General features: G+C 47.0%; 1 protein-coding gene across 13 annotated transcripts in view; it reads left to right on the top strand.

Annotated features, from left to right (window-relative positions):
- Positions 1-26,082, top strand: part of DGKI (diacylglycerol kinase iota) — a 439,065-nt gene that overhangs the window by 308,587 nt on the left and 104,396 nt on the right. For 9 of the 13 annotated variants that reach the window (XM_063928993.1, XM_063928994.1, XM_063928995.1 and 6 more), the window contains 4 exons: positions 10,340-10,402; positions 14,612-14,712; positions 21,029-21,108; positions 25,787-25,825. In XM_063928993.1, coding sequence (XP_063785063.1) covers positions 10,340-10,402; positions 14,612-14,712; positions 21,029-21,108; positions 25,787-25,825 — 283 coding nt within the window. The remainder of the gene's footprint in view (positions 1-10,339; positions 10,403-14,611; positions 14,713-21,028; positions 21,109-25,786; positions 25,826-26,082) is intronic. The other 4 variants (XM_063928996.1, XM_063928989.1, XM_063928997.1 and 1 more) reach the window with 1 other exon arrangement.

The raw sequence follows: 26,082 nt of genomic DNA on the forward strand, positions 1-26,082 counted from the left end.
TTTTTGTGCCCGAACGAGAAGGGTGCAGGCTAGGTGGCTCTCCTGAGCTGCTTAGAATAAAAGTTTAATTTAGGTTTTTTTATTTTCCGTGAGTCCTGCTGGCAACAGGCTCACTGCATCGTGGGACTAAGGGGAGAAGAAACGGACTCACCTGCGTGCAGAGTGGATCGGGTTTCTTAGGCTACTGGACATTAGCTCCAGAGGGACGATCACAGGTTCAGCCTGGATGGGTCACCGGAGCCGCGCCGCCGTCCCCCTTACAGAGCCAGAAGAGACGAAGAGGTCCGGTGAAATCGGCGGCAGAAGACAATCCTGTCTTCAGACTAAGGTAGCGCACAGCACCGCAGCTGTGCGCCATTGCTCTCAGCACACTTCACACTCCGGTCACTGAGGGTGCAGGGCGCTTGGGGGGGAGCGCCCTGAGACGCAATATAGATGACAAATACCTTAGGTGGCAAAAGAATACATCACATATAGCTCCTGGGCTATATGGATGTATTTTAACCCCTGCCATTTTTACACAAAAAAGCGGGAGATAAGGATGTCGTGAAGGGGCGGGGCCTATCTCCTCAGCACACAAGCGCCATTTTCCCTCACAGTTCCGCTGGAAGGACGGCTCCCTGACTCTCCCCTGCAGTCCTGCTTCAGAATCAGGGTAAAAAAGAGAAGGGGGGGCACTATTGGCAGCAAATGACAATAAAAACAGCAGCTATAAGGGAATAACACTTATATAAGGTTATCCTGTGTATATATATAGCGCTGGGTGTGTGCTGGCAGACTCTCCCTCTGTCTCTCCAAAGGGCTCGTGGGGTCCTGTCCTCTATCAGAGCATTCCCGGTGTGTGTGCTGTGTGTCGGTACGTGTGTGTCGACATGTATGAGGAGGAAAATGATGTGGAGGCGGAGCAATTGCCTGCGTTAGTGATGTCACCCCCTAGGGAGTCGACACCTGACTGGATGATCGTGTTCAAACAATTAAGTGATAATGTCAACACTTTGCAAAAAACTGTTGACGACATGAGACAGCCGGCAAATCAATTAGTGCCTGTCCAGGCGTCTCAGACACTGTCAGGGGCCCTAAAACGCCCGTTACCTCAGTGGGTCGACACAGACCCAGACACAGATACGGAGTCTAGTGTCGACGGTGATGAGTCGAACGTAATGTCCAGTAGGGCCACACGTTACATGATCACGGCAATGAAGGAAGCATTGCACATTTCTGACACTACAAATACCACTAAGAAGGGTATTATGTGGGGGGTGAAAAAACTACCAATAGTTTTTCCTGAGTCAGATGAATTGAATGAGGTATGTGATAAAGCGTGGGTTTCTCCCGACAAAAAACTGCTAATTTCTAATAAATTATTGGCACTATATCCTTTCCCATCAGAGGTTAGGACACGTTGGGAAACACCCCCTAGGGTAGATAAGGCGCTCACACGTTTATCTAAACAAGTGGCGTTACCGTCTCCTGATACGGCCACCCTCAAAGAACCAGCTGATAGAAGGCTGGAAAATATCCTAAAAAGTATATACACACATACTGGTGTTATACTGCGACCAGCAATCGCTTCAGCCTGGATGTGCAGTGCTGGAGTCGCGTGGTCGGATTCCCTGACTGAAAATATTGATACCCTGGATAGGGACAATATATTGTTAACTATAGAGCATTTGAAGGATGCATTACTATATATGCGTGATGCACAGAGGGATATTTGCACCCTGGCATCAAGAGTAAGTGCTATGTCCATCTCTGCCAGAAGAACGTTATGGACGCGTCAGTGGTCAGGGGATGCGGATTCCAAACGACATATGGAAGTATTGCCGTATAAAGGGGAGGAGTTATTTGGGGCTGGTCTTTCGGACCTGGTGGCCACGGCAACGGCTGGAAAGTCCACCTTCTTACCCCAGGTCACTTCACATCAACAGAAAAAGACACCGTCTTTTCAAACTCAGTCCTTTCGTTCCCATAAATACAAGCGAGCAAAAGGCCATTCCTTTCTGCCCCGGGGCAGAGGAAGGGGAAAAAGACTGCACCATGCAGCCGCTTCCCAGGATCAGAAGCCTTCCCCTGCTTCTGCCAAGTCTTCAGCATGACGCTGGGGCTTTACAAGCAGACTCAGGCTTGGTGGGGGCCCGTCTCAAGAATTTCAACGCGCAGTGGGCTCGCTCGCAAGTGGATCCCTGGATTCTACAGGTAGCATCGCAGGGGTACAAACTGGAATTCGAGGCGTTTCCCCCTCGCCGGTTCCTGAAGTCTGCTCTGCCAAAGTCTCCCTCCGACAGGGAGGCAGTTCTGGAAGCTATTCACAAGCTGTATTCCCAGCAGGTGATAATCAAGGTACCCCTCCTACAACAAGGAAAGGGGTATTATTCCACGCTGTTTGTGGTACCGAAACCGGACGGCTAGGTGAGACCAATTTTAAATCTGAAATCCTTGAACACTTACATAAAAAGGTTCAAATTCAAGATGGAATCACTCAGAGCGGTGATAGCGAACCTGGAAGAAGGGGACTATATGGTGTCTCTGGACATCAAAGATGCTTATCTCCACGTCCCAATCTACCCTTCTCACCAAGGGTATCTCAGGTTTGTAGTACAAGACTGTCATTATCAGTTTCAGACGCTGCCGTTTGGGTTGTCCACGGCACCTCGGGTCTTTACCAAGGTAATGGCCGAAATGATGATTCTTCTTCGAAGAAAAGGCGTATTAATTATCCCTTACTTGGACGATCTCCTGATAAGGGCAAGGTCCAGGGAACAGTTAGAAGTCGGAGTAGCACTATCTCAGATAGTGTTACGTCAGCACGGGTGGATCCTAAATATTCCAAAATCGCAGCTGATTCCAACGACACGTCTTCTGTTCCTAGGAATGATTCTGGACACAGTCCAGAAGAAGGTTTTTCTCCCGGAGGAGAAGGCCAAGGAGTTATCCGAGCTAGTCAGGAACCTCCTAAAACCAGCCCAGGTGTCAGTGCATCAGTGCACGAGGGTCCTGGGAAAAATGGTGGCTTCTTACGAAGCAATTCCATTCGGAAGATTCCATGCAAGAACGTTTCAGTGGGATCTACTGGACAAATGGTCCGGTTCGCATCTTCAGATGCAGCAGCGGATAACCCTGTCACCAAAGACAAGGGTGTCTCTCCTGTGGTGGTTGCAGAGTGCTCATCTTCTAGAGGGCCGCAGATTCGGCATCCAGGATTGGATCCTGGTGACCACGGATGCAAGCCTGAGAGGCTGGGGAGCAGTCACACAGGGAAAAAACTTCCAGGGCTTGTGGTCAAGCATGGAAACATCTCTGCATATAAACATTCTGGAACTACGGGCCATTTACAATGCCCTAAGTCAAGCGAAACCCCTGCTTCAGGGTCAGGCGGTATTGATCCAATCGGACAACATCACGTCAGTCGCCCACGTAAACAGACAGGGCGGCACGAGAAGCAGGAGGGCAATGGCAGAGGCTGCAAGGATTCTTCGCTGGGCGGAAAATCATGTGATAGCTCTGTCAGCAGTGTTCATTCCGGGAGTGGACAACTGGGAAGCAGACTTCCTCAGCAGACACGACCTTCACCCGGGAGAGTGGGGACTTCACCCAGAAGTCTTCCACCTGATTGTAAACCGTTGGGAAAAACCAAAGGTGGACATGATGGCGTCACGTCTAAACAAAAAATTAGACAGATATTGCGCCAGGTCAAGGGACCCTCAGGCAATAGCGGTGGACGCTCTGGTGACACCGTGGGTGTACCAGTCAGTGTATGTGTTCCCTCCTCTGCCTCTCATACCAAAAGTACTGAGAATCATAAGAAGGAGAGGAGTAAGAACGATACTCGTGGTTCCGGATTGGCCAAGAAGGACTTGGTACCCGGAACTTCAGGAGATGCTCACGGAAGACCCGTGGCCTCTACCTCTAAGAAAGGACCTGCTCCAGCAGGGGCCTTGTCTGTTCCAAGTCTTACCGCGGCTGCGTTTGACGGCATGGCGGTTGAACGCCGGATCCTGAAGGAAAAAGGCATTCCAGATGAAGTCATCCCTACCCTGGTCAAAGCCAGGAAGGATGTAACCGCAAACCATTATCACCGCATTTGGCGAAAATATGTTGCGTGGTGTGAGGCCAAGAAGGCCCCTACAGAGGAATTTCAACTGGGTCGTTTCCTCCATTTCCTGCAAACAGGACTGTCTATGGGCCTAAAATTAGGGTCCATTAAGGTTCAAATTTCGGCCCTGTCGATTTTCTTCCAGAAAGAACTGGCTTCAGTACCTGAAGTTCAGACATTTGTAAAAGGGGTACTGCATATACAACCTCCTTTTGTGCCTCCAGTGGCACCTTGGGATCTCAATGTTGTTTTGAGGTTCCTTAAGTCACATTGGTTTGAACCACTCACCACTGTGGACTTAAAATATCTCACATGGAAGGTGACGATGCTGTTAGCCCTGGCTTCAGCCAGGCGTGTGTCAGAATTGGCGGCTTTATCATATAAAAGCCCTTACTTAATTTTTCATTCTGACAGGGCAGAATTGAGGACTCGTCCTCAATTTCTCCCTAAGGTGGTTTCTGCTTTTCACATGAACCAACCTATTGTGGTGCCTGCGGCTACTAGGGACTTGGAGGACTCCAAGTTACTTGACGTTGTCAGGGCCCTGAAAATATATGTTTCCAGGACGGCTGGAGTCAGAAAGTCTGACTCGCTGTTTATCCTGTATGCACCCAACAAGCTGGGTGCTCCTGCTTCTAAGCAGACTATTGCGCGTTGGATTTGTAGTACAATTCAGCTTGCACATTCTGTGGCAGGCCTGCCACAGCCTAAATCTGTAAAAGCCCATTCCACAAGGAAAGTGGGCTCATCTTGGGCGGCTGCCCGAGGGGTCTCGGCTTTACAACTTTGCCGAGCAGCTACTTGGTCGGGGCAAACACGTTTGCTAAATTCTACAAATTTGATACCCTGGCTGAGGAGGACCTGGAGTTCTCTCATTCGGTGCTGCAGAGTCATCCGCACTCTCCCGCCCGTTTGGGAGCTTTGGTATAATCCCCATGGTCCTTACGGAGTCCCAGCATCCACTAGGACGTCAGAGAAAATAAGATTTTACTTACCGATAAATCTATTTCTCATAGTCCGTAGTGGATGCTGGGCGCCCATCCCAAGTGCGGATTGTCTGCAATACTTGTACATAGTTATTGTTAACAAAATCGGGTTATTGTTGTTGTGAGCCATCTTTTCAGAGGCTCCTTCGTTGTTATCATACTGTTAACTGGGTTCAGATCACGAGTTGTACGGTGTGATTGGTGTGGCTGGTATGAGTCTTACCCGGGATTCAATATCCTTCCTTATTATGTACGCTCGTCCGGGCACAGTATCCTAACTGAGGCTTGGAGGAGGGTCATAGGGGGAGGAGCCAGTGCACACCACCTGATCCTAAAGCTTTTATTCTTGTGCCCTGTCTCCTGCGGAGCCGCTATTCCCCATGGTCCTTACGGAGTCCCAGCATCCACTACGGACTATGAGAAATAGATTTATCGGTAAGTAAAATCTTATTTTTTGAAAAGGCTTGGGAAAACCCGGATAAAAAATTCCAGATACCTAAAAGGGTTCTGGTGGCATTTCCTTTCCCGGTAGAGGATAGGAAAAAATGGGAAAACCCGCCTATTGTTGACGCGTCAGTATCCAGACTCTCAAAAAAGGTGGTTTTACCTGTTCCAGGATCTACCGCCTTGAAAGAGCCGGCTGATCGTAAAATTGATAATACGCTCAAATCCATGTACACGGCTTCTGGGGCAGTACTACGTCCCACTATTGCCAGTGCTTGGATTGCCAAAGCTATAGTAAAGTGGTCAGGCACGTTACGTGAGGACTTGGATACTATGGAGAAATGTGATGTTGAATTGTTTTTACGTAACATTCAGGATTCGGCAGGATTTCTGGTAGAATCCATGAAAGACCTGGGTTTCATGGCTGCGGGAATTTCTTCCATGTCTGTATCAGCTCGTCGAGGACTGTGGATGCGCCAGTGGTCTGCCGACGCGGAATCCAGGAGAAGTGTGGAGACCCTACCCTACACAGGTCAGGCTCTCTTTGGGGAAGCGTTAGATGCGTGGATCTCCATGGCTACGGCTGGTAAGTCACCTTTTCTTCCCTCAGTTACACCTGCTCCGAAGAAACCCTTTTCTTCAGCTACATCACAGCCCTTTTGGTCTACCAAGCCCATAAAGGCCAAGCCGTCCAACACCTTCTTTTGGGGAGGTCGGCCCAAGTCCAAGAAACCTGCAGCTGCAGGTTCCCAGGAACAGAAACCTGCTTCAGGTACACCAAAGTCCTCCGCATGACGGTGGACTGCACGGCCCGGAGGTGGGGCCGGTGGGAGCGAGACTCAGGCATTTCAGTCACGTCTGGGTGTCCTCCGGCCTGGACCCCTGGGTGCAAGATATTGTGTCTCAGGGGTACAGGCTGCAATTTCAAAATCTCCCTCACCGATTTTTCAAATCAGGCTTGCCAGCTCTGATGGCAGACAGGACTGTCCTGCAAGATGCCGTCCAGAAGTTGGTGGAGGCACAGGTCATTGTGCCAGTACCACCTTATATGCAAAACAGAGGTTACTATTCGAACCTTTTCGTGGTACCGAAACCGGATGGTTCGGTCAGGCCCATTCTGAACTTAAAATCACTAAACCCCTTTCTGAGGGAGTTCAAAATGGAGTCTCTAAGGGCAGTGATATCAGGTCTGGAGGAGGGGGAATTCCTGCTATCCCTGGATATCAAGGATGCGTACCTCCACATTCCGATTTGGCTGCCGCATCAAGCTTATCTTCGATTCGCACTGTTGGACTGTCATTTTCAGTTCCAGGCCCTACCATTCGGCCTCTTCACAGCACCGAGGGTATTCACCAAGGTGATGGCGGATATGATGGTTCTACTCCGCAGACATGGGGTGAACATAATTCCATATCTGGACGATCTGCTGATAAAGGCATCGTCCAAGGAGAAGCTGTTACAGTCCATAGCTCTCACGACACAGCTTCTCAGGGAACATGGTTGGATCCTGAATCTTCCAAAATCACATATGGAACCAACCAGGAGGTTGTCCTTTCTGGGAATGATCCTCGACACGGAAGTGCAGAGCGTGTTTCTTCCAGAGGAAAAAGCGTTGGTGATACAAACAATGGTCCGGGATGTCCTGAAGCCAACCCGGGTGTCGGTTCATCAGTGCATTCACCTTCTGGGGAAGATGGTGGCCTCTTACGAGGCTCTGCAGTATGGGAGGTTTCATGCTCGGTCCTTCCAACTGGATCTCCTGGACAAGTGGTCGGGATCCCATCTACACATGCACCAGAGAATACGTCTGTCGCCAAAGGCCAGGATTTCACTCCTCTGGTGGCTGCAATTACCTCACCTACTGGGGGCCGCTGGTTTGGGATTCAGGACTGGATCCTTCTAACCACGGATGCAAGTCTCCAGGGCTGGGGCGCAGTCACTCAAGGGGAAACCTTCCAAGGAAGGTGGTCAAGTCTGGAAGCCGGCCTGCCGATAAACATTCTGGAACTAAGAGCCGTCTACAACGGTCTTCTCCAAGCGTCCCATCTTCTGAGAAATCGGGCCGTTCAAGTACAGTCGGACAATGTGACAACAGTGGCTTACATAAACCGACAGGGCGGAACGAAGAGCAGAGCTGCAATGTCAGAGGTAACAAGAATCATCCTCTTGGCAGAAAAACATGCGTTGACGCTGTCAGCAATCTTCATTCCGGGAGTAGACAACTGGGAAGTGGACTTCCTCAGCAGACACGATCTCCATCTGGGGGAGTGGGGTCGCCATCCGGAGGTGTTCAAGGAGGTAATATCTTTGGGGCGTACCCCATATCAACATGATGGCCTCTCGTTTCAACAAGAAGCTTCGGCGGTATTGTTCCAGGTCGAGGGTCCCGCAAGCAGTGGCGGTGGATGCCCTAGTGACTCCGTGGGTGTTCCAGTCGGTGTACGTGTTTCCTCCACTTCCACTCATCCCAAGAGTTCTAAAGCTCATAAGGAGAACAAGGGTTCAAGCGATCCTCATTGCTCCGAACTGGCCAAGAAGGGCTTGGTATGCGGATCTTCTGGATCTACTGCAAGAAGAGCCAAGGCCTCTTCCTCTTCGGGAGGACCTGCTGCAGCAGGGGCCGTTTGCCTATCAAGACTTACCGCGGCTACGTTTGACGGCATGGAGGTTGAACGCCTGATACTAGCTCGAAAGGGCATTCCGAACAAGGTTATTCCTACCCTGATACAGGCTAGGAAAGAAATAACGTCTAAACATTACCATCGAATTTGGAAAAAATATGTATCTTGGTGTGAGTCCAAGAAATTTCCTGCGGTTGAGTTTCAACTGGGACGGTTTCTCCTCTTCCTACAAGCCGGTGTGGATATGGGCCTGAGGTTGGGATCTGTGAAGGTCCAGATTTCGACCCTATCCATTTTCTTCCAGAAACAATTGGCTGCCCTCCCTGAGGTTCAGACTTTTTTGAAGGGAGTTCTGCACATCCAACCTCCCTTTGTACCGCCTATGGCGCCTTGGGACCTTAACGTGGTGTTGCGGTTCCTTCAATCGGACTGGTTCGAGCCTCTACAGGAGGTTGAGGTCAAATGTTTTACATGAAAGGCTGTCACGTTGTTGTCCTTAGCTTCTGCTAGACGTGTGTCGGAGTTGGGGGCTTTGTCCTGTAAAAGCCCATACTGGATCTTCCACAAAGATAGAGCTGAGCTCCGGACACGTCAGCAGTTTCTTCCGAAGGTTGTGTCGGCATGTCATATCAACCAACCTATTGTGGTGCCAGTGGCTACTGACTCCTCAATGTCATCAAAGTCCTTGGATGTTGTAAGGGCTCTGAAAATCTATGTGAAGAGGACTGCTCGTCACAGAAAATCGGACTCTCTGTTTGTCCTGTATGATCCCAAGAAAATTGGGTGTCCTGCTTCTAAGCAGACGATTTCTCGCTGGATCAGGTTCACTATACAGCATGCGTATTCTACGGCAGGATTGCCGTGTCCTACGACTGTCAAGGCCCACTCTACTCGTAAGGTGGGTTCTTCCTGGGCGGCTGCCTGGGTTGTCTCGGCGTTACAACTTTGCCGAGCTGCAACTTGGTCTGGGTCGAACACGTTTGCAAAGTTCTACAAGTTCGATACTTTGGCCTCTGATGATCTGAAGTTCAGTAAATCAGTTCTGCAGGAGCCTCCACGCTCTCCCTACCGCTCTAGGACGTAAGAGAAAATAGGATTTTGGTTACCTACCGGTAAATCCTTTCCTCGTAGTCTGTAGAAGATGCTGGGCGCCCGCCCAGCACTACGTTTTCCTGTTATCGTGATTTGGTTCAGTACAACTTTGTTTTAGTTGAGTACTGCAGTGTTACTTGGTAAGTAATGTTTCAGCGGTTGCTGAGTTTTCAAGCTAAGTTAGCTTGGTTTGCCTTGTATGTGTGAGCTGGTGTGAATCTCGCCACTATCTGTGTATAATCCTTCTCTCGAAGATGTCCGTCTCCTCAGGCACAGTTTCTAGACTGAGTCTGGTAGGAGGGGCATAGAGGGAGGAGCCAGCCCACACTCTCAAACTCTTAAAGTGACAATGGCTCCTGGTGGACCTGTCTATACCCCATGGTACTAATGTGGACCCCAGCATCCTCTACGGACTACGAGAAAAGGATTTACCGGTAGGTAACCAAAATCCTATTATCACTTCCTTATGCCGTCTGCAGGCTTAATACATCTGCCCCATTGTTCCCTATGCAGCTGTTTATCAGGGGCGAGCAGTCGGAATGGCAGGCTGTGCAGAATTGTGTATACACAAAGGTCTCAGGCGGATCTCTTGCAGCAGGCACAGGGCTTGTGTAATCATGCACTGATAATGATGGTGGCTATTTAGTCAAGCATACGGGTAGGGCAGTGGAGTGCATAGTTTCATAAATTCACCCCGTAGTGGCTATTTATTACTCCAAGTCACCTGGCAATAGCGATGTTGGAAGACGGGGTGATTAGTGAGTTATTCACCATGCAGGCCACCATGTTTTGGGCTTAGCAACTATTCTAGTGAATTGATTGGCTGGATATTGGTTGTGTCCACAAAATGGCTGCCACATCCGCGGGTACATGACAGGTTCACTGTAATATCCTGGCAGGGCACTTTGTGGCAGACAACCAGCCGCTCCCATAGGCCTGTGCCCTGTATAACTGTGCATGTTTATCACTTCATCAATTGTGTAACACACTCCTTTTTCGTTCCTGTTAAACTGTTGTGTGTCTGTCTCTTCCTCTCTCTCTCATGCACCCTCACCTCTGGCTTGTACTTTGTCTTTGTGCTGGCTTTGTGCTGTCTGCCACAGTATCCATAAAGTGCCCACCGCTGACCACCGACGGGTCTCCGCTCCCCCAGACTCCTTCACTGTGTAAGTATGTCATGCTGCTTGTCATTGTGAATGGGTGACTGACACCCCCATTCCGAGCTCACCGTCCCCCAGTCCCCTCTGCCCATCCGGTAGTGACAGCTGCCCACTCTCTCCTCTGTTTCACTTATTTCCTTGCTTCTGCCACGCACCAAACTCATCATTTCAATGCCCCCACAGGGGTCATCACCCTTCCCGCGCTGTCGTTGTCTGGTACCTCTGTGCATAAATGATTATAGACTTATTAAAGTGCCTTACACAGAACATCAGACACAGATCAGCTGTCTGCGAGCTGGCGGAGGACTATAGCCGTGTGTGTCTGACGAGTTTGTCATTAATTACTGGCTTTCGGGTTTTTTTATTGCACAAATGAAGTAAAAAGTTTTAATAGCCCTAAAATATCAAAGTCATCACATTATCCTTGTGTAAAGTGAATCATTATATAATATACCGTTTTGCATAAGTTGTACGCTTTTTAGAAGTCTCTATTAAATGATCTATAAAACTATGTTTAAAGGGCTGTGCGCCTTCAGACAACTTTGTCTTCTAAGCAGAGAGGTTTTTGTTAGATACCGCAACATTGCTGTGTGGATCAATTTGTATCCAATGGACACTATATGGATAATCTGTAACCAAGGGCAACAAAAACAAATACATTTGTACGTAAAATAAAGTTGTCTGATGGTGGGATTCTCCTTACAAAAAGTCAGTGAAGCATTCTACAGTATATCCAAAGCAAATTCTAGCAATCGTAATATGTATAGTAATATGTTATGCCCTATACTAGCAGCAGGAGGGAGGTGTAAAGGGGAAGACGGTTGTTTGTGCTTTCGTAAAATTATTACTTTTATTTTGAATTTCATTTTGTATTTTTTTTGTATTTTACATGATAAATGCGGACCTAGGGGCTATGTACAGCAATAGCCTGTGAGTGGCAGGCAGATGCGTGATTTAATCGATTTAGCCGCTAGATTTAAAGCAGCAATTTTTAAAATTGCAAAAAGCGGAGGGGGGGGGGGGGTTCTTTTTAAAAAAATTGCTGCTTTCAATAGAGCATATTTACAAAAAAAACCATGGTGTCTTAAATATGTTGGCTAATGCAATTCAATCTCGTATCTGCCTGCAACCCGCAGACTATTGCACATACACCCCAGACTGTCTCATGCATATGGTACTTCATTAACGGAACTATTGTGTATGAATTGGGTACTGTAACTTAACACTGTCACTCACATGTCCTGCAAGTGCACCAGGTGAATATAACACTATTCTATACCTCTCAACCTATGAGAGGTTGGTCAAGGGCACCACCTCATGTGCCGAAGCAGAGGCATTACCTCACGGCATGCCTCGATTTCCATCACCCTGGGAGCATGCTCATTGATCCTAAAGCTGCTGGGCTGACCCCAGGCTCTGGCCCCCACTTTTCAGATCTATGTAGAGCAGCGGTGAGAGTGCACCCCCCCCCCCCTCCCAGCCCTTCCCTCACCTCATAGACAGTCCACCAAACCACCCCCACCCTTCCCCCTCCTGATCATTTTAATACATTACGTTGAAAAAAAATAACAATCTACAATCAGGATGTAGGGGGTCATTCCGAGTTGTTCGCTCGCTAGCAGTTTTTAGCAGCCGTGCAAACGCATTGTCGCCGCCCACCGGGGAGTGTATTTTCGCTTTGCAGAAGTGCGAACGCCTGTGCAGCAGAGCGCCTGCAAAATCGTTTTGTGCAAAACAAGACCAGCCCTGTAGTTACTCTTCGTGTGCGTTGATACTTGCGACGGAGGGACGGCTTTTGACGTCACACACACGCCCAGCCACGCCTTTGTTTTTTCTGCCACGCTTGCGTTTTTCTAAGCACTCCCTGAAAACGGTCAGTTGACACCCAGAAACGCCCACTTCATGTCAATCTTCCTGCGTTCGGCCGTGCGACTGGAATGTTCGTTACGCTCTGTGCAAACTCACAATGCTCATTGTACCCATACGACGCGCCTGCGCATTGCGGTGCATACGCATGCGCAGAAATGCCGATTTTAAGCCTGATCGCTGCGCTGCGAACAACGGCAGCTAGCGATTAACTCGGAATGACCCCCGTAATGCCCAGAATTGCACTCACAGAATGACTTTACTCTGCAAATTCATGCAATACAGGCACCTGGTTCTTAATACAATTCCATGACATCCAATCTGCAGCCACCTTCAGCTCCCGGGTTTGTAAGTGATGCCCTGCCCAGTTCTCACCTTTGCGTATCCTCCAAGAAACGTGACATTGCCGACACCAAACTGGCCAGGATCACAGAGGGGAAATACTAAAATAATTAAAATTATGAATATTGGGTTTTTTAAAACTATATATGGAAATAGTAAAGGTATTTTATTTAATTTTATTCTGTAACATAAAACGCTAATAGCAAAACATTTTGTTTATTTTTCCCAAGACACGTCACAAAGGTAAAACAGAATATCCCACTTGGTTTTGTGGCTCAGTTCCACTTTAAATTGTCATCTTTAGTTTGCATCCGAGGGGAAAGTATGGGAGTCATCCACCCACCAGAGCAGTAAAGCCGCAGAAGGTGTAATTAGCAATGCATGTCTGTTTGTTACTCTCCCACAGAATGAGAACAATGCTTTCCGAGAAACGAGCCTCGTCCTCAGTTTAGTGTGTGAGAGAGAGCTCAGTGTACGGCCGGAGCCCCCGTTCTTTTTGTATTGTAGCTGGTTTTTTTCCACAGCCATTTGAGCTATGCAAAAAAAGAACTAAAAAAACATATTAATGATATAACGAGCACCTGTTGCCTACAGATAGTGGAGGCAGACATTATGTGGGCTGAAACAGCATTCAGCAGAAGGCAGCCAATCCGTTCATTACCTCATGAATATCGCATCCTGGGGTGAACTGGTAATATGCAATTGCATGTTAGTTCATGCTACAAAATGGCCGACTCCACTGTGTGTTGGTGACTGACAACTGCCCTCAAGGCCAGTTCAAGTTGGAGGACCTGAGTGACATTGCTTCTGCAACCATTTGCCATACAACCAGCACCCCTAAAAAACTCTCCCACCATCTAATTTTAATAATCTTGCTTCATTAACTGAAATCTTGTTGTTGCGTTACTGCACTGTAGCATTGGTGGTCATTCCGAGTTGTTCCCTCGCTAGCAGTTTTTAGCAGCCGTGCAAACGCTATGCCGCCTCCCACTGGGAGTGTATTTTAGCTTAGCAGAAGTGCGAACGAAAGGATCTCAGAGCAGCCGTAAAAAAAAATTGTGCAGTTTTAGAGTAGCTCAATACCTACTCAGCGCTTGCGATGACTTCAGACTGTTCAGTTCCTGTTTTGACGTCACAAACACGCCCTGCGTTCACCCAGCCACGCCTGCGTTTTTCCTGGCACGCCTGCGCTTTTCCTGGCACGCCTGCATTTTTTCGAACACTCCCTGAATACGGTCAGTTTACACTCAGAAACGCCCACTTCATGTCAATCACTCTGCGGCCAGCAGTGCGACTGAAAAGCTTTGCTAGACCTTGTGTGAAACTACATCTGTCATTGTAATAGTACGTCGCGCATGTGCAGTGCGCTGCATGCGTAGAAGTGCCTGTTTTTGCCTCATCGCTGCACAGTGAATGAATGCAGCTAGTGATCAGCTCGGAATGACCACCATTGTGCCTACTCTGCCCTCTCCCCCCTTCCCTCGGCCTCTACAAATTGCCCTTCATTTGCAGATGTGCATCACAAACCTATTCACCCTGCCAAAATAATTTCTGCTGACCTCAGTGGAAATTCCGTCCTTTACGCCCAGCTTGTCGGAAGTGTGCGTGAACGAAAGCTACCACCGTAATAAAAACACCAACATTATTGATATAATCATAGGGTTTTCTTTTTTTTTTTTTTTTTTTTTACATTTTGGTTTTTAGAGTATTATGTAGTTTCTGTTTCTCCATATTTTTTGTATCTTGAGTCTCCAGCCATGCGATAAGATTATGGGGTATATTTACGAAGCGTTGCCTTTTGCAAGTGCCTTTTCTCGGTGCGTTTGACCTCAAAATTTAAAGCAGCACTAATTTTAGGTGTAAAACGCGTCGGATTTTGCATTAGTTCCAGTTTAAATGTTGAGGCCCAACTCACCGCTTCATAAATATAACCCTATGAGTGGTCTGACACATTCATACCTGAACAGGAGAAACTTACAATGTCGCCATGTCTCTTTTACCGCGCAGCCCACATTCTGTGCCAGACCGGCTGCGCATCCGCGTGAACCGTGTTCGACTGCATGAGTACGAGGGTCTACATTACGACAAGGACAAGCTGCGAGAAGCCTGTGAGTCTGTACATAAATCTCTGCAATCTGCACTCTGCAAGTGATGGATGTGGTTACAAGACGTTGGTGTCACATTTGTCTGTGCAGAATTAATATTCTCTTTTAGGAAAAGTACACAGAGAACGTTGTCTGGGTTCTGGGATGGGGGTTGCATGCAGCTGACAGCCATTAAATTGATTCCAAAGATTTCAGGTTCATGGAAAGAGTGGGGAATTGGGATTAAAGGCTTGGGCATTTAATTGGAAAATAATTGTGTATCATTAGCATAATAGAGCAAGACAGAATGCAAGCTTACATTTGGGTTATTTGTTGAAGAGTTTTTTTGTATTCAGTGATTAATTATCAGTATGTCTGCATGAGGGTGGAATCTCCAATTTGTTACAGTACAGAAGGACAATTGCTGAAAAGTAATCGCCTGCAGTTTTTATTGTCTCCTGGCATTGTGTCTCCCCCCCACACTCCCCCCTCCCCCAACAAAACAAAAAATAATAATTAAATAACGGGGAAAAAGTGTAGAGCTATTTTATAATTATCATTTTGTGGGGCCCCTATACTCTTCGAACCCCCACTTTGTCCAATACAAGTCTAGGTTGAAGTGCCAGGGCTGGTTTTAATTGGGGAGGGGGTCCTACGCAATTGCCCCAGATTATTAATACATTTGTTCTGTGCGTTTGTAACCCGACTCACATCGCCAGTGGCTTGGCAGATCGTCAAACATTGCATTTGGAGGCCAGAATCGTTAGAGAATCGATGGTGACTTAAAAGTCAATGAAAATTGACAATCTGTTGCTGCTCTGGGGCATTGGAGTGGAAGTCTAGTGATGCCCATCCACTTGGCGATCGTCTGGGCACTGGGGGAGAAGGGGGAGAACGCATCCGAATGTTGCTAGAGGGCGCAGCTATTACTCCTTTCGATGCAGGGATAGAACCTGAATATCTGTCATTTCCAGTCCCAGTTTTTAAAGATTTCTCCCTGGAAATTTTTGTCTTTGGAAGTATCCCTGTTTTTTTGTGATTTACTAATTGCGCACAAAAATTCTGCTTTTCCTGCATGTTAGACACAAACTCAGTAACTATGACAAGCTGGGCAATGTAGTGCTCCAATCCCCACTGAGAGAGTATGTAGCGCATCACGGGTTTAGTTTTGCAAAGTCGGAAGCAGAGTCCCTATTTTAAAACGTTGGCAGCGACCGCACAGCAAGCTGTTGTTTTTACCGCCCCATGCAGAGTGAATTGTTCTCAGCGGCTATGGGAGAATATTCAGACTTTGATCTGATGATAGTTATTCCGTTTAAAGAAAGAAGTTGTTCTTAAACATCAAAAGTAAAAAATAAAAAAAATAATTGAAAGCGCTTATAACTAGAAGATAAACACTTTATATGTAAATAATCTATATACAACAGGCCGCAAACAGAAATCTGTTACACATAAACCCGTGGTCATAAATCTGGCACTAAACATGCAGTGCCACAATCAAGACAGCAGTAATGGATGCAGAGTGACTTCTTCTCAGTCAGCGATAGACGAGCGCAGAACAGTGGTCACCGTTTCATAGACAGGCTCCATTGCAGGGAGTGCAGTTCGAGGCCCAAACACATAATAAGGACGGAGACCCTTAGGAAAGTTTTATTACCATCGCTCCTCTCCCATCTTGCCTTCTGCATAATATAATTGCCTTGCAGTATGTGCCAGGCTCAGCTGGGGCACTGCTTTCTCTGCGCGCTGCCACTGTGCGGCACATAATGAAGTCCCTCTATGGGTGACGGTACAAGTCATTAATCAACACGGCTGATAACAGTTTAATCGAGTCGTGTTCATCCTCTGTACTCATTACTCATTGCAAGTTGAGAGGTACAAGCAACGGCTGTTTTCTAAGCAGCGGAGACACTGCGGGATTTGTGTGCAATTATGTGGGAATCCGTGTCACTCTCCCCATGGCAGACAGACACTGGGCTTCCTGTACGTTTTGATTAAGTATGAAAAAGTGCTGACACCCGTCGCTTCATCCACAACATTGCAGAATCAGGTCGCGGGGTCCGGAGAATGAAATGAGTGCTACATAGAACACCTGTCATAGGAATATAATCTCATTTATCAGGATGATGGGCCTCTGTACACAGCTATATCCTATGATATGGGGCTATATATAGGGATTGTGAGGCCCTAACCAGTATAAATGCGTACGGCCATAGGCGTGCGCAGACACTGACAGGCGGGTGCCGCTTCGGACTCAGACCCCCCCCCCTCCACGGCATTATACTGTTCTCTCACCTCCCCTGTCCTGGATATAGACTGCTCACCTGGGCGGCCCATAGACTGCTCACCTGGGCGGCCCATAGACTGCTCACCTGGGCGGCCCAGGTGAGCAGTCTATATCCAGGACAGGGGAGGTGAGAGAACACTATAATGCCATGGAGGGGGGGGAAGTCCGGAGCGGCACCCGCCTGTCAGTGTCTGCGCACGCCTATGCGTACGGCCTACACGAGTCGCTCTGTATTTAAAAGGACTTAGGGGGTGATTTGGATCTTATTGCTACTCTGCGAAAACGCACAGCGGCCGATCAGATACTAACTGCATATGCGTATGCACCACAATGCGAACACGCGTTGGACAACATCAAAGGACTTCGCTGGTCAGCGACAGGATGGTGCGAAAATTCTAATCGCACGGGCGTTCGCAAGGTGATTTTCAGGAGGAAGCCGTTGTGGGCGGCAACCGACCGTTTAATGGAAGTGTTCGGAAAAACGCAGACGTGCCCAAGTGTTTTCAGGGAGGGCATGGGACGTCCGCTCCGGCCCCGATCAGCCTGTTCTCATCGCACTGGCGGAGTAAGTCCTGAGCTGCGCAGAGACTGCACACAGTGGATTATAGCAGCTCAGCGTACACATAGGATCGCACACTTGTATGGCGAATTTACACTCCCCCTGGGGGCGGTGACTATCTGAACGCAGGACAGCAAAATTAGCAGCCCAGCGATCAGATCTGAATGACCCCCTTAGCTTTGATAAATCTGCCCCAGCATCTTAAGCGCCCATGGATCTGCATATTGAGCATATATAGTACATACAGCCTATAGACAGGGTTTAATGCGTAGCTGCAGAACTCCCCTCCCTCCTCTCCTTCTCCCCCGTTATAGAATAGGAGAACGTCATCTGAACTCAGGACGCGTCTGAGTCTCTCTCATACAGATTTCAGCTGTAATGAAAGTAATTAGAACCTTCGTCTCCAGGCCTGTCGATAATAATAAGGAGGAGATGGCAGGAGCGAGACTGATTAAAACCTGGCCTGTGGGATCACTGGACCGTACGGGGAGGACAAGATTAAAACCCCTGGAGAGCAGAAGGAGCATTATTGTCAGGGCGGCATCACAACAGTGTCAGGGCTCCATATACATTGTTTGGTACTTGACACTCAGCGCAACAGGTGTTACTGACAGATCGCAACATCAGCAAACAAACAAATATCAGTAGCTGCACGCGTACAGCACATACCCTGAGAAACAATAAAGACGTGAGACACAATGTATATCACAGTATGGGAAGGTACAGTATAATCACACTGTCAGGGGAACATGAAAGGTGTATTTAACCCCTTATGTTAATGATATATGACATACCCAGCTGTGTGTGTATTGGAGGGTATGGAGTCATTGTGTGTGCTGGTTATTTCTGATGCCTGGCTGCTTCCCTCTTATAGAAGTCTCTGCTTGTTGTGTGCACAGTAAAGGGATGTAGGAAGATTCATTTAGTTGACCAGTTGAAGTTGCCATAGTAAATCTGTCATTCATGTAATGTGTACACCTGGAACCCACTCTTGTAGCATGTACACCTGGAACCCACTCTAGCATGTACACCTGGAACCCACTCTAGCATGTACACCTGGAACCCACTCTAGCATGTACACCTGGAACCCACTCTAGCATGTACACCTGGAACCCACTCTAGCATGTACACCTGGAACCCAATCTTGTAGCATGTACACCTGGAACCCAATCTTGTAGCATGTACACCTGGAACCCAATCTTGTAGCATGTACACCTGGAACCCACTACTGTATCATGTACACCTGGAACCTACTACTGTATCATGTACAGCTGGAACCCACTCTTGTAGCATGTACACTTGGAACTCACTCTTGTAGTATGTACACCTGGAACCCACTACTGTATCATGTACACCTGGAACCTACTACTGTATCATGTACAGCTGGAACCCACTCTTGTAGCATGTACACTTGGAACTCACTCTTGTACTATGTACACATGGAGCCCACTATTGTAGCATGTACACCTGAAACCCACTGCTGTAGCATGTCACCTGGAACACACTCTTGTAGCATGTACACTTGGAATTCACTCTTGTAGTATGTACACCTGGAACCCACCACTGTATCATGTACACCTGGAACCCACTCTTTTAGCATGTACACCTGGAACCCACTCTTGTAGCATGTACACCTGGAACCCACTCTTGTAGCATGTACACCTGGAGCCCACTCTTGTAGCATGTACACCTGAAACCCACTACTGTAGCATGTCACCTGGAACCCACTCTTGTATCATGTACACCTGGAATCCAATCTTGTAGCATGTACGCCTGGAACCCAATCTTGTAGCATGTACACCTGGAACCCACTCCTGAAGCATGTACACATTGAACCCACTCTTGTAGCATGTACACCTGAAACCCACTACTGTAGCATGTCACCTGGAACCCACTTTTGTATCATGTACATCTGGAACCCACTTTTGTATCATATACACCTGGAACCCACTTTTGTAGCATGTACACCTAGAACCCACTCTTATAGCTTGTACACCTGTAACCCACTACTGTAGCATGTACATTTGGAACCCACTCTTATAGCATGTACACCCGAAACCCACTCTTGTAGTTTGTACACCAGGGAACCCACTCTTGTAGTATGTACACCTGGAACCCACTCTTGTGGCGTACACCTGCAACCCACTCCTGTAGTTTGTATACCTTGAACCCACTCCGGTAGTATATACTTCTGGAACCCACTCTAGTAGCATGTACACCGGGAACCCACTCTTGTAGCATGTACACCAGGAACCCACTCTTGTAGTATGTACACCAATCACCCACTCTTGTAGCGTACACCTGGAACCCACTCCTGTAGTTTGTATACCTTGTACCCACGATTGAAGTATGTACACCTTAACACACTCCTGTAGCATGTACACCAGGAACCCACTCTTGTAGCGTACATCTGGAACCCACTCCTGTAGTTTGTATATCTTGAACCCACTATTGTAGTATGTACACCTTGAACCCACTCCGGTAGTATATACTTCTGGAACCCACTCTAGTAGCATGTACACCAGGAACCCATTCTAGTAGCATGTACACCAGGAACCCATTCTAGTAGCATGTACACCAGGAACCCACTCTTGTAGCATGTACACCAGGAACCCACTCTTGTAGCATGTACACCAGGAACCCACTCTTGTAGTATGTGCACCAGGAACCCACTCTTGTAGCATGTACACCAGGAACCCTCTCTTGTAGTATGTGCACCAGGAACCCACTCTTGTAGCGTACACCTGGAACCCACTCCTGTAGTTTGTATACCTTGAACCCACGATTGTAGTATGTATACCTTGAACCCACTCCTGTAGTATATACTTCTGGAACCCACTCTAGTAGCATGTACACCAGGAACCCACTCTAGCAGCATGTACACCAGGAACCCACTCTAGCAGCATGTACACCAGGAACCCACTCTAGCAGCATGTACACCAGGAACCCACTCTAGTAGCATGTACACCAGGAACCCACTCTAGCAGCATGTACACCAGGAACCCACTCTAGTAGCATGTACACCAGGAGCTCACACTTGTAGTATGTACACCAGGAACCCACTCTTGTAGCATGTACACCAGGAGCCCACCCTTGTATGATATAATACATATCCAATATCTAATCTATAGGCCTCATTTTAAGGTGGGGAGACAGGAAATCCAGTAACATCCCTGGAGCATAAAGTCCACTCAGTACTTCCAGCCATTAATCAGAATGCTGTTTTGTCAGAGTATTATTCAGGATTTCAGCTCTCTCAACAAAGCTGTCAGTTTCCCAGGGATTCTCTCCAGCCTCGGAGCTCATTTGTGTGAGCCTCCTGCTGGATGTAACGCTGTGTACTCCTGCGCTATGGAAGCAGAAAATAACTGTGTCATTCACATCACTCACTTGTATGTCGGCCGCCTTGTCTGTTAGCCTCTGTGTAATTGCTGCTCGCTATGTACTATAAAATCTAACATGTAAATGTTGGATCCTTTCCACATTTCCCACAGCCATTCCCCTCGGAATAATTGTGGTGCGGGGAGACTGTGACCTGGAGACCTGTCGGATGTATATTGATCGTCTGCAGGAGGTGAGTCCCGGGATCACATGGTACAGTAATTACTTCTGTTGCCACCTGTTTCCTGCAAGTGATACTATAATCAGTGTACTGTTTGTTCCTGACTTCACACCGCCTACAGTATAAATAGGCTGTAAATATAAAGGATCCACAGCACTGAATGTCCTTATTAAATCATGTCCATCAGTTTCAATATATACAGCAATACCATTTAGGGTACTCTCAGTTACAGAGATACCTTACAGCGTCTTACATCCATCATTGGGCAAAATGGTATTAGCGCTGTAGTCACTTGAATGTAAGGAATGATTGCTATTAAAATATTGTGCTCAACAAATGTAGTTAGGAGCAGATTTTAACAAAGAGCGCAGATTTGCACCTTGGCAAAACCATGCACAGTAAAATGAGCATACCGATTTATAAAGCAGTAGAAAAAGTGATATATACAGTACAGGTGGGTTATGTACAGATTACACGGGCATGGACTTCTGTCACGACGCTGCCGGCCAATTCTACAAATATGCCAATTTGAGAATTGCCACATGCGACGTGGGGGTCACTTTTGACAAACGGGATTAATCAAACACCTTAGCTGCAACCAGCAAGAGGAAATAGCGTCTAAACGCAAGGTAGCCTTCGCTTCTACCTGTCACACACACACACTGCAATACTTAGAAAAGTAGGTAGACGTGGGCCACACAAGGTATTGGTTCACAAGAATCACAGGATCAGAACTAAAAATTAGATATTTAATTTCAAGAATACTTCATAGCTTTAGTTACAAAAAGGTGTTACAAAGATTATTAAGGGTATTTTAAAAACACACACAGTTTATGGCATGATCTCAATAGATGAAAAGAAATAAAAAATACAGAAAACCTAACTCACTTACTCAAATGAACTTAGGTGGTTCTGTTGTGGGGGAGTTTCACAGAATAGCTCTGGTCATCTCCAATGTATAGTTGAGTCCCCAAGAGATGCACTCTCTGTCCCAGTGAGGGAGACATAGTCCTCAGCTCCAGCAGACCCCCACCTTTGGGATTTTGAACTACTTCCCTGCTGGACACTAAACATACATCCATTTTTACATACTTGGTGCTTGGCAACAGGCAGGGGGAGGGGGTGTAGCCCAAAGGCATACTGTATGAATCTCTTTCAAACAGAGTGAGGTCTGGGTGTCACATCTTCCTAAGCATGGAGTTGTGGACTGAAGTTCTAGAGGTTTATGACGTTAGCCAGGAAATAGGATTCCTGAACATTCCAGTCAGGACATTGATCAAACTTACCTGGTGTGTTTACAGAGCCCCCCCTGTTGACATAACAAACAAATTGGGCTTATCAGACCTCAATGTCCAGAGCTTGGCAATATCTGCTTTTGATGTAGAAATGCATTCCCCTTTTACAACTTCATGTCAGGGTCCCAGACCACAGATAATTTATATTTTGGACAATACACCACTCTGAGGTCAGCTCACAGGAGAAATTGTGATTTCTCTGACATCCCCCTCTTACCAGTATTTATAACCTCTGGTCTGGTCATTGCTTTCATCCCAAACTTTATGGTCTGTAGATCTCCGCTAAAAGAATACCAAATTATATATATATATATATATATATATATATACATACAGTCACTTGAAAACATTATTGGTGATTATTTCTGCAGGTAATCATCACACATTAGATCACGTATAATTTGTGATCCTCCTTTCTATTTTTAAACACGACAGCTTCTTTTGGGGCCCATGAGTATGGGGACGTATAACATGGCCTCCTCCCGGCGATGCCATGATCAATGTATACATTGAAGGAACTTAGCTGCACCCTCTTCCAGTGGCCGCGTACCCCAGCACTATCAATGATCAATTCCGGGATTCCCGGGATTGGTTCCTTTTCAATGTCCGTCAACTCCCCAGCCCCCGCTCTGCCCAGTACACATATCTTACCCTCATCTGTACGGGAGGGAGGGTGAGTCTACATCTCCGTGCAGGTGCTTAGTTGCGAGCTGTGGGCGGCTGCGCAGCGTGACCTCTGACTTCACGTACAGCCAGCAGCAGGGAGAGCGGGGCAGCGTATGAGGACCCTCAATGCTGCTCGGCATTGAAAAAACAATGGGCATCCTAATCCTGAAATCCCCGGGATTGAAAGCCCCAATCCCGGGATTGAAACCTGGCCAATTTTTGGCCAAAATCCCGGGATCCCACCGATCCCAGGATTGGCCTCATACCCAGCACCTAGACCGTCTAAAGTCTTGTTGTATCCTAAAACAGAGATATTGTAGCGCATATAGATTGGGCAAAAATGTATTGCTTCATTTCAAAAGATAACAAATACAATTTAATAAAACCAACAAACATAACCACCGGCCGGTAATTGAAACACATCAATATATTATTTTAAAAAACATGAAATATGCTCTTTTCTGTCTGAACACTATTGATAAAATAGACAAAAGCTCATTCAGCAATATCCTCTATAGTGTATGTTTTGACTGCTATATTAAATCAGTCCACTTTAACAATGTAGCAGTCCATTCAGATATTTAAAAACACTGTATCACTGTAGAAATAATGTAGCAGCGTGACACACTGTACGCTGATAAATCCAGCCAGTAATAATCACTGGTAGCTGCAATAATGGGTTTCAATGACAACAACGTGACAGGAAGTCCATTCAGAGATTGGGATCCGTTGAAGCTAAAAGGATTAATTCTTAAAAGTGTCTGGCCAGACAGAATATGTATGCTCACCGCTCTCTTCCAGCATTAAGATCACAGTGAACTCCTCCCGGCTGCTGGTGCTTTTAACCTTTAAGGGCAGTCATCTCTGGAGGGAATCATCCGTGTAGATCTGAAGATATTACTGGCGGTGAGCAGTACAGTTGGCAGTGGTATGGAGCGGAGATATATGAGTCCTTAACGCGTTTCCCCGCCTCCCTCCGGGTTCAGCGGCTTCATCAGATATTTGATTGCTTGTTGTATCCTACCTTAATTGTAATCATCTGTGGAAAAACAGAGCGGCCCATTATTTGTGTGCAAAACCAGCCACTAGTATCCCTGTATGCAAAAATGATAAATGTTTTTGTACCCCTGGCACTGCAGCATGGTTGTCTCAGGAGCAAATAGCTTCTTTTTTGCTGTTTTTCCCTACATTCATCTGCAGCTTTGAATTCGGGACCCCTTGTGCGGCAAAGTCGAAAAGGGGGAGTGGCCGGAGGCAAAGGGGGCGTTGCTTCATGGAAATGCCCCGATTGCAAGCCATGCCTCACGATTTTGTCACTGAGCGCTCTGTGAGCTGCTGGCCATGCCCCCAGTCCCTCTTCCTCCCGAGAATAAACGCTGTCTGTTCACCACTGCCCTGCTCTGCACTAAGCAGAGCAGCGAGGGATAGGAGCCTCCAAACTGCTCCGCCACCCTACTGCGGGACACTGCATCTCGCGGGAGGGACAGTGGGACTGACCCCAAAAAACAGGACAGTCTCGCAAAAAGTGTGACAGTTGGGAGGTATGCTGTAGACCAGGGGTACTCAAACTCGGTCCTCAGGACCTCACACGGTTCACGTTTTCCAGGTCACCCGGCAGCTGCACTGTGTATCACCAACTGTCACATTTTTTAAATCTACAGGTGACCTGCAAAACATGAACCGTGTGGGGTCCTGAGGACCGAGTTTGAGAACCTGTGCTGTAGACCTGTAAGCCCTTTAATGTGAATAGACAGCAATTTCACACATTGCAAATGGTCACGTAAACTGTCTCTAATCGAGAGTATCGTATAGTTGTTATTGCTGTATATGTTACAAGTTATGGACCTATCTTATTATATTATACCCATATATTTATTCTTTTATTATATTTTTTGTCTATAGAACCTATTGGATTTATATTTGCACCGGCCTTCAGGGTACTGACTGACCCACACAATTCTGTTGTTGTTAAATACTGTACATATTTTGCATAATGTAAGTAACTGTGCATCTGGACTAATCCATGCTGCGCTGCAGGGGGGGCAGGTGTAACATGTGCAGAGAGAGTTAGATTTGGTTGGGGTGTGTTCAAACTGAAATCTGAATTGCAGTGTAAAAATAAAGCTGTCTAACATTGGTGGGCTACATGCAAAAGCAGCCAGTATTTACTCTGCACAGAAACAATATAAATGTATTTGCTCCCCTTGCATTGCATCATGGTTTGTTCCAGATACAAAGTTACTTGCTTTTGTTTGCTTTACTTGCAAATCAGAATCAGGCAAAGTGATGGCTGGCTGCGTGCGCTCAAGCGTGCTTTAGCTATTGCTTGTGTGTGCACAAAATAGTTGTTTGTACCCTTTATATCATTTTATCTATTTGCATTACATGAATCTGCAGATTACACCCCGTTCTCCCTGCCTCACTCACTCACCAAGGCTGAATAATGCTTGTGCTACTTTTAGACAACTTTTTTTACAGGAAAACTTTATTCAGGTAATGGATCGGATTCTAAGTCGGCGGATCTCTGTGCCCGGATGCAAAGGGAAAGTTTTAGCATACAGTGTATGCGCAGATGCAGATTTACGCATTTCTGCTTATGTCCATCTATTCAGATGGAATAAATATATATATATATATATCTCTATACATGATCTCCTGACACGCCTTCTGGCTTGGTATTTTGCGCGCTTGCTGTATAACATCACTCTCTCTTTATATTTCTATCTTAGGATCTTCATTCTGTGACGTCACACAGAGATCATTGCCAAGTAAGTAAAGTGTCAGACGCAGCCCTGCGACAGTAGTGGATAACTTTGCTTTAACCTAAATACACGTTCAGTAAAACACTAGGGGGCATATTCACCATGTTAATTATCGGAGGCCCGACAGCCCCCGATAATTAACATTCTAACTCGCCGCGAATGCTGGAGCAATTCATCATTGCACCGGCGTGGAGATAGCTGATAGGTAAATCAGCTGTCTCCACGAATCATTAGCACTGCTGAGTCTGACCTGAAATGCGCAC

The sequence above is a fragment of the Pseudophryne corroboree genome, chromosome 6 (assembly GCF_028390025.1).
Source record: "Pseudophryne corroboree isolate aPseCor3 chromosome 6, aPseCor3.hap2, whole genome shotgun sequence".
In the NCBI taxonomy this organism is placed as follows: Eukaryota; Metazoa; Chordata; class Amphibia; order Anura; family Myobatrachidae; genus Pseudophryne; species Pseudophryne corroboree.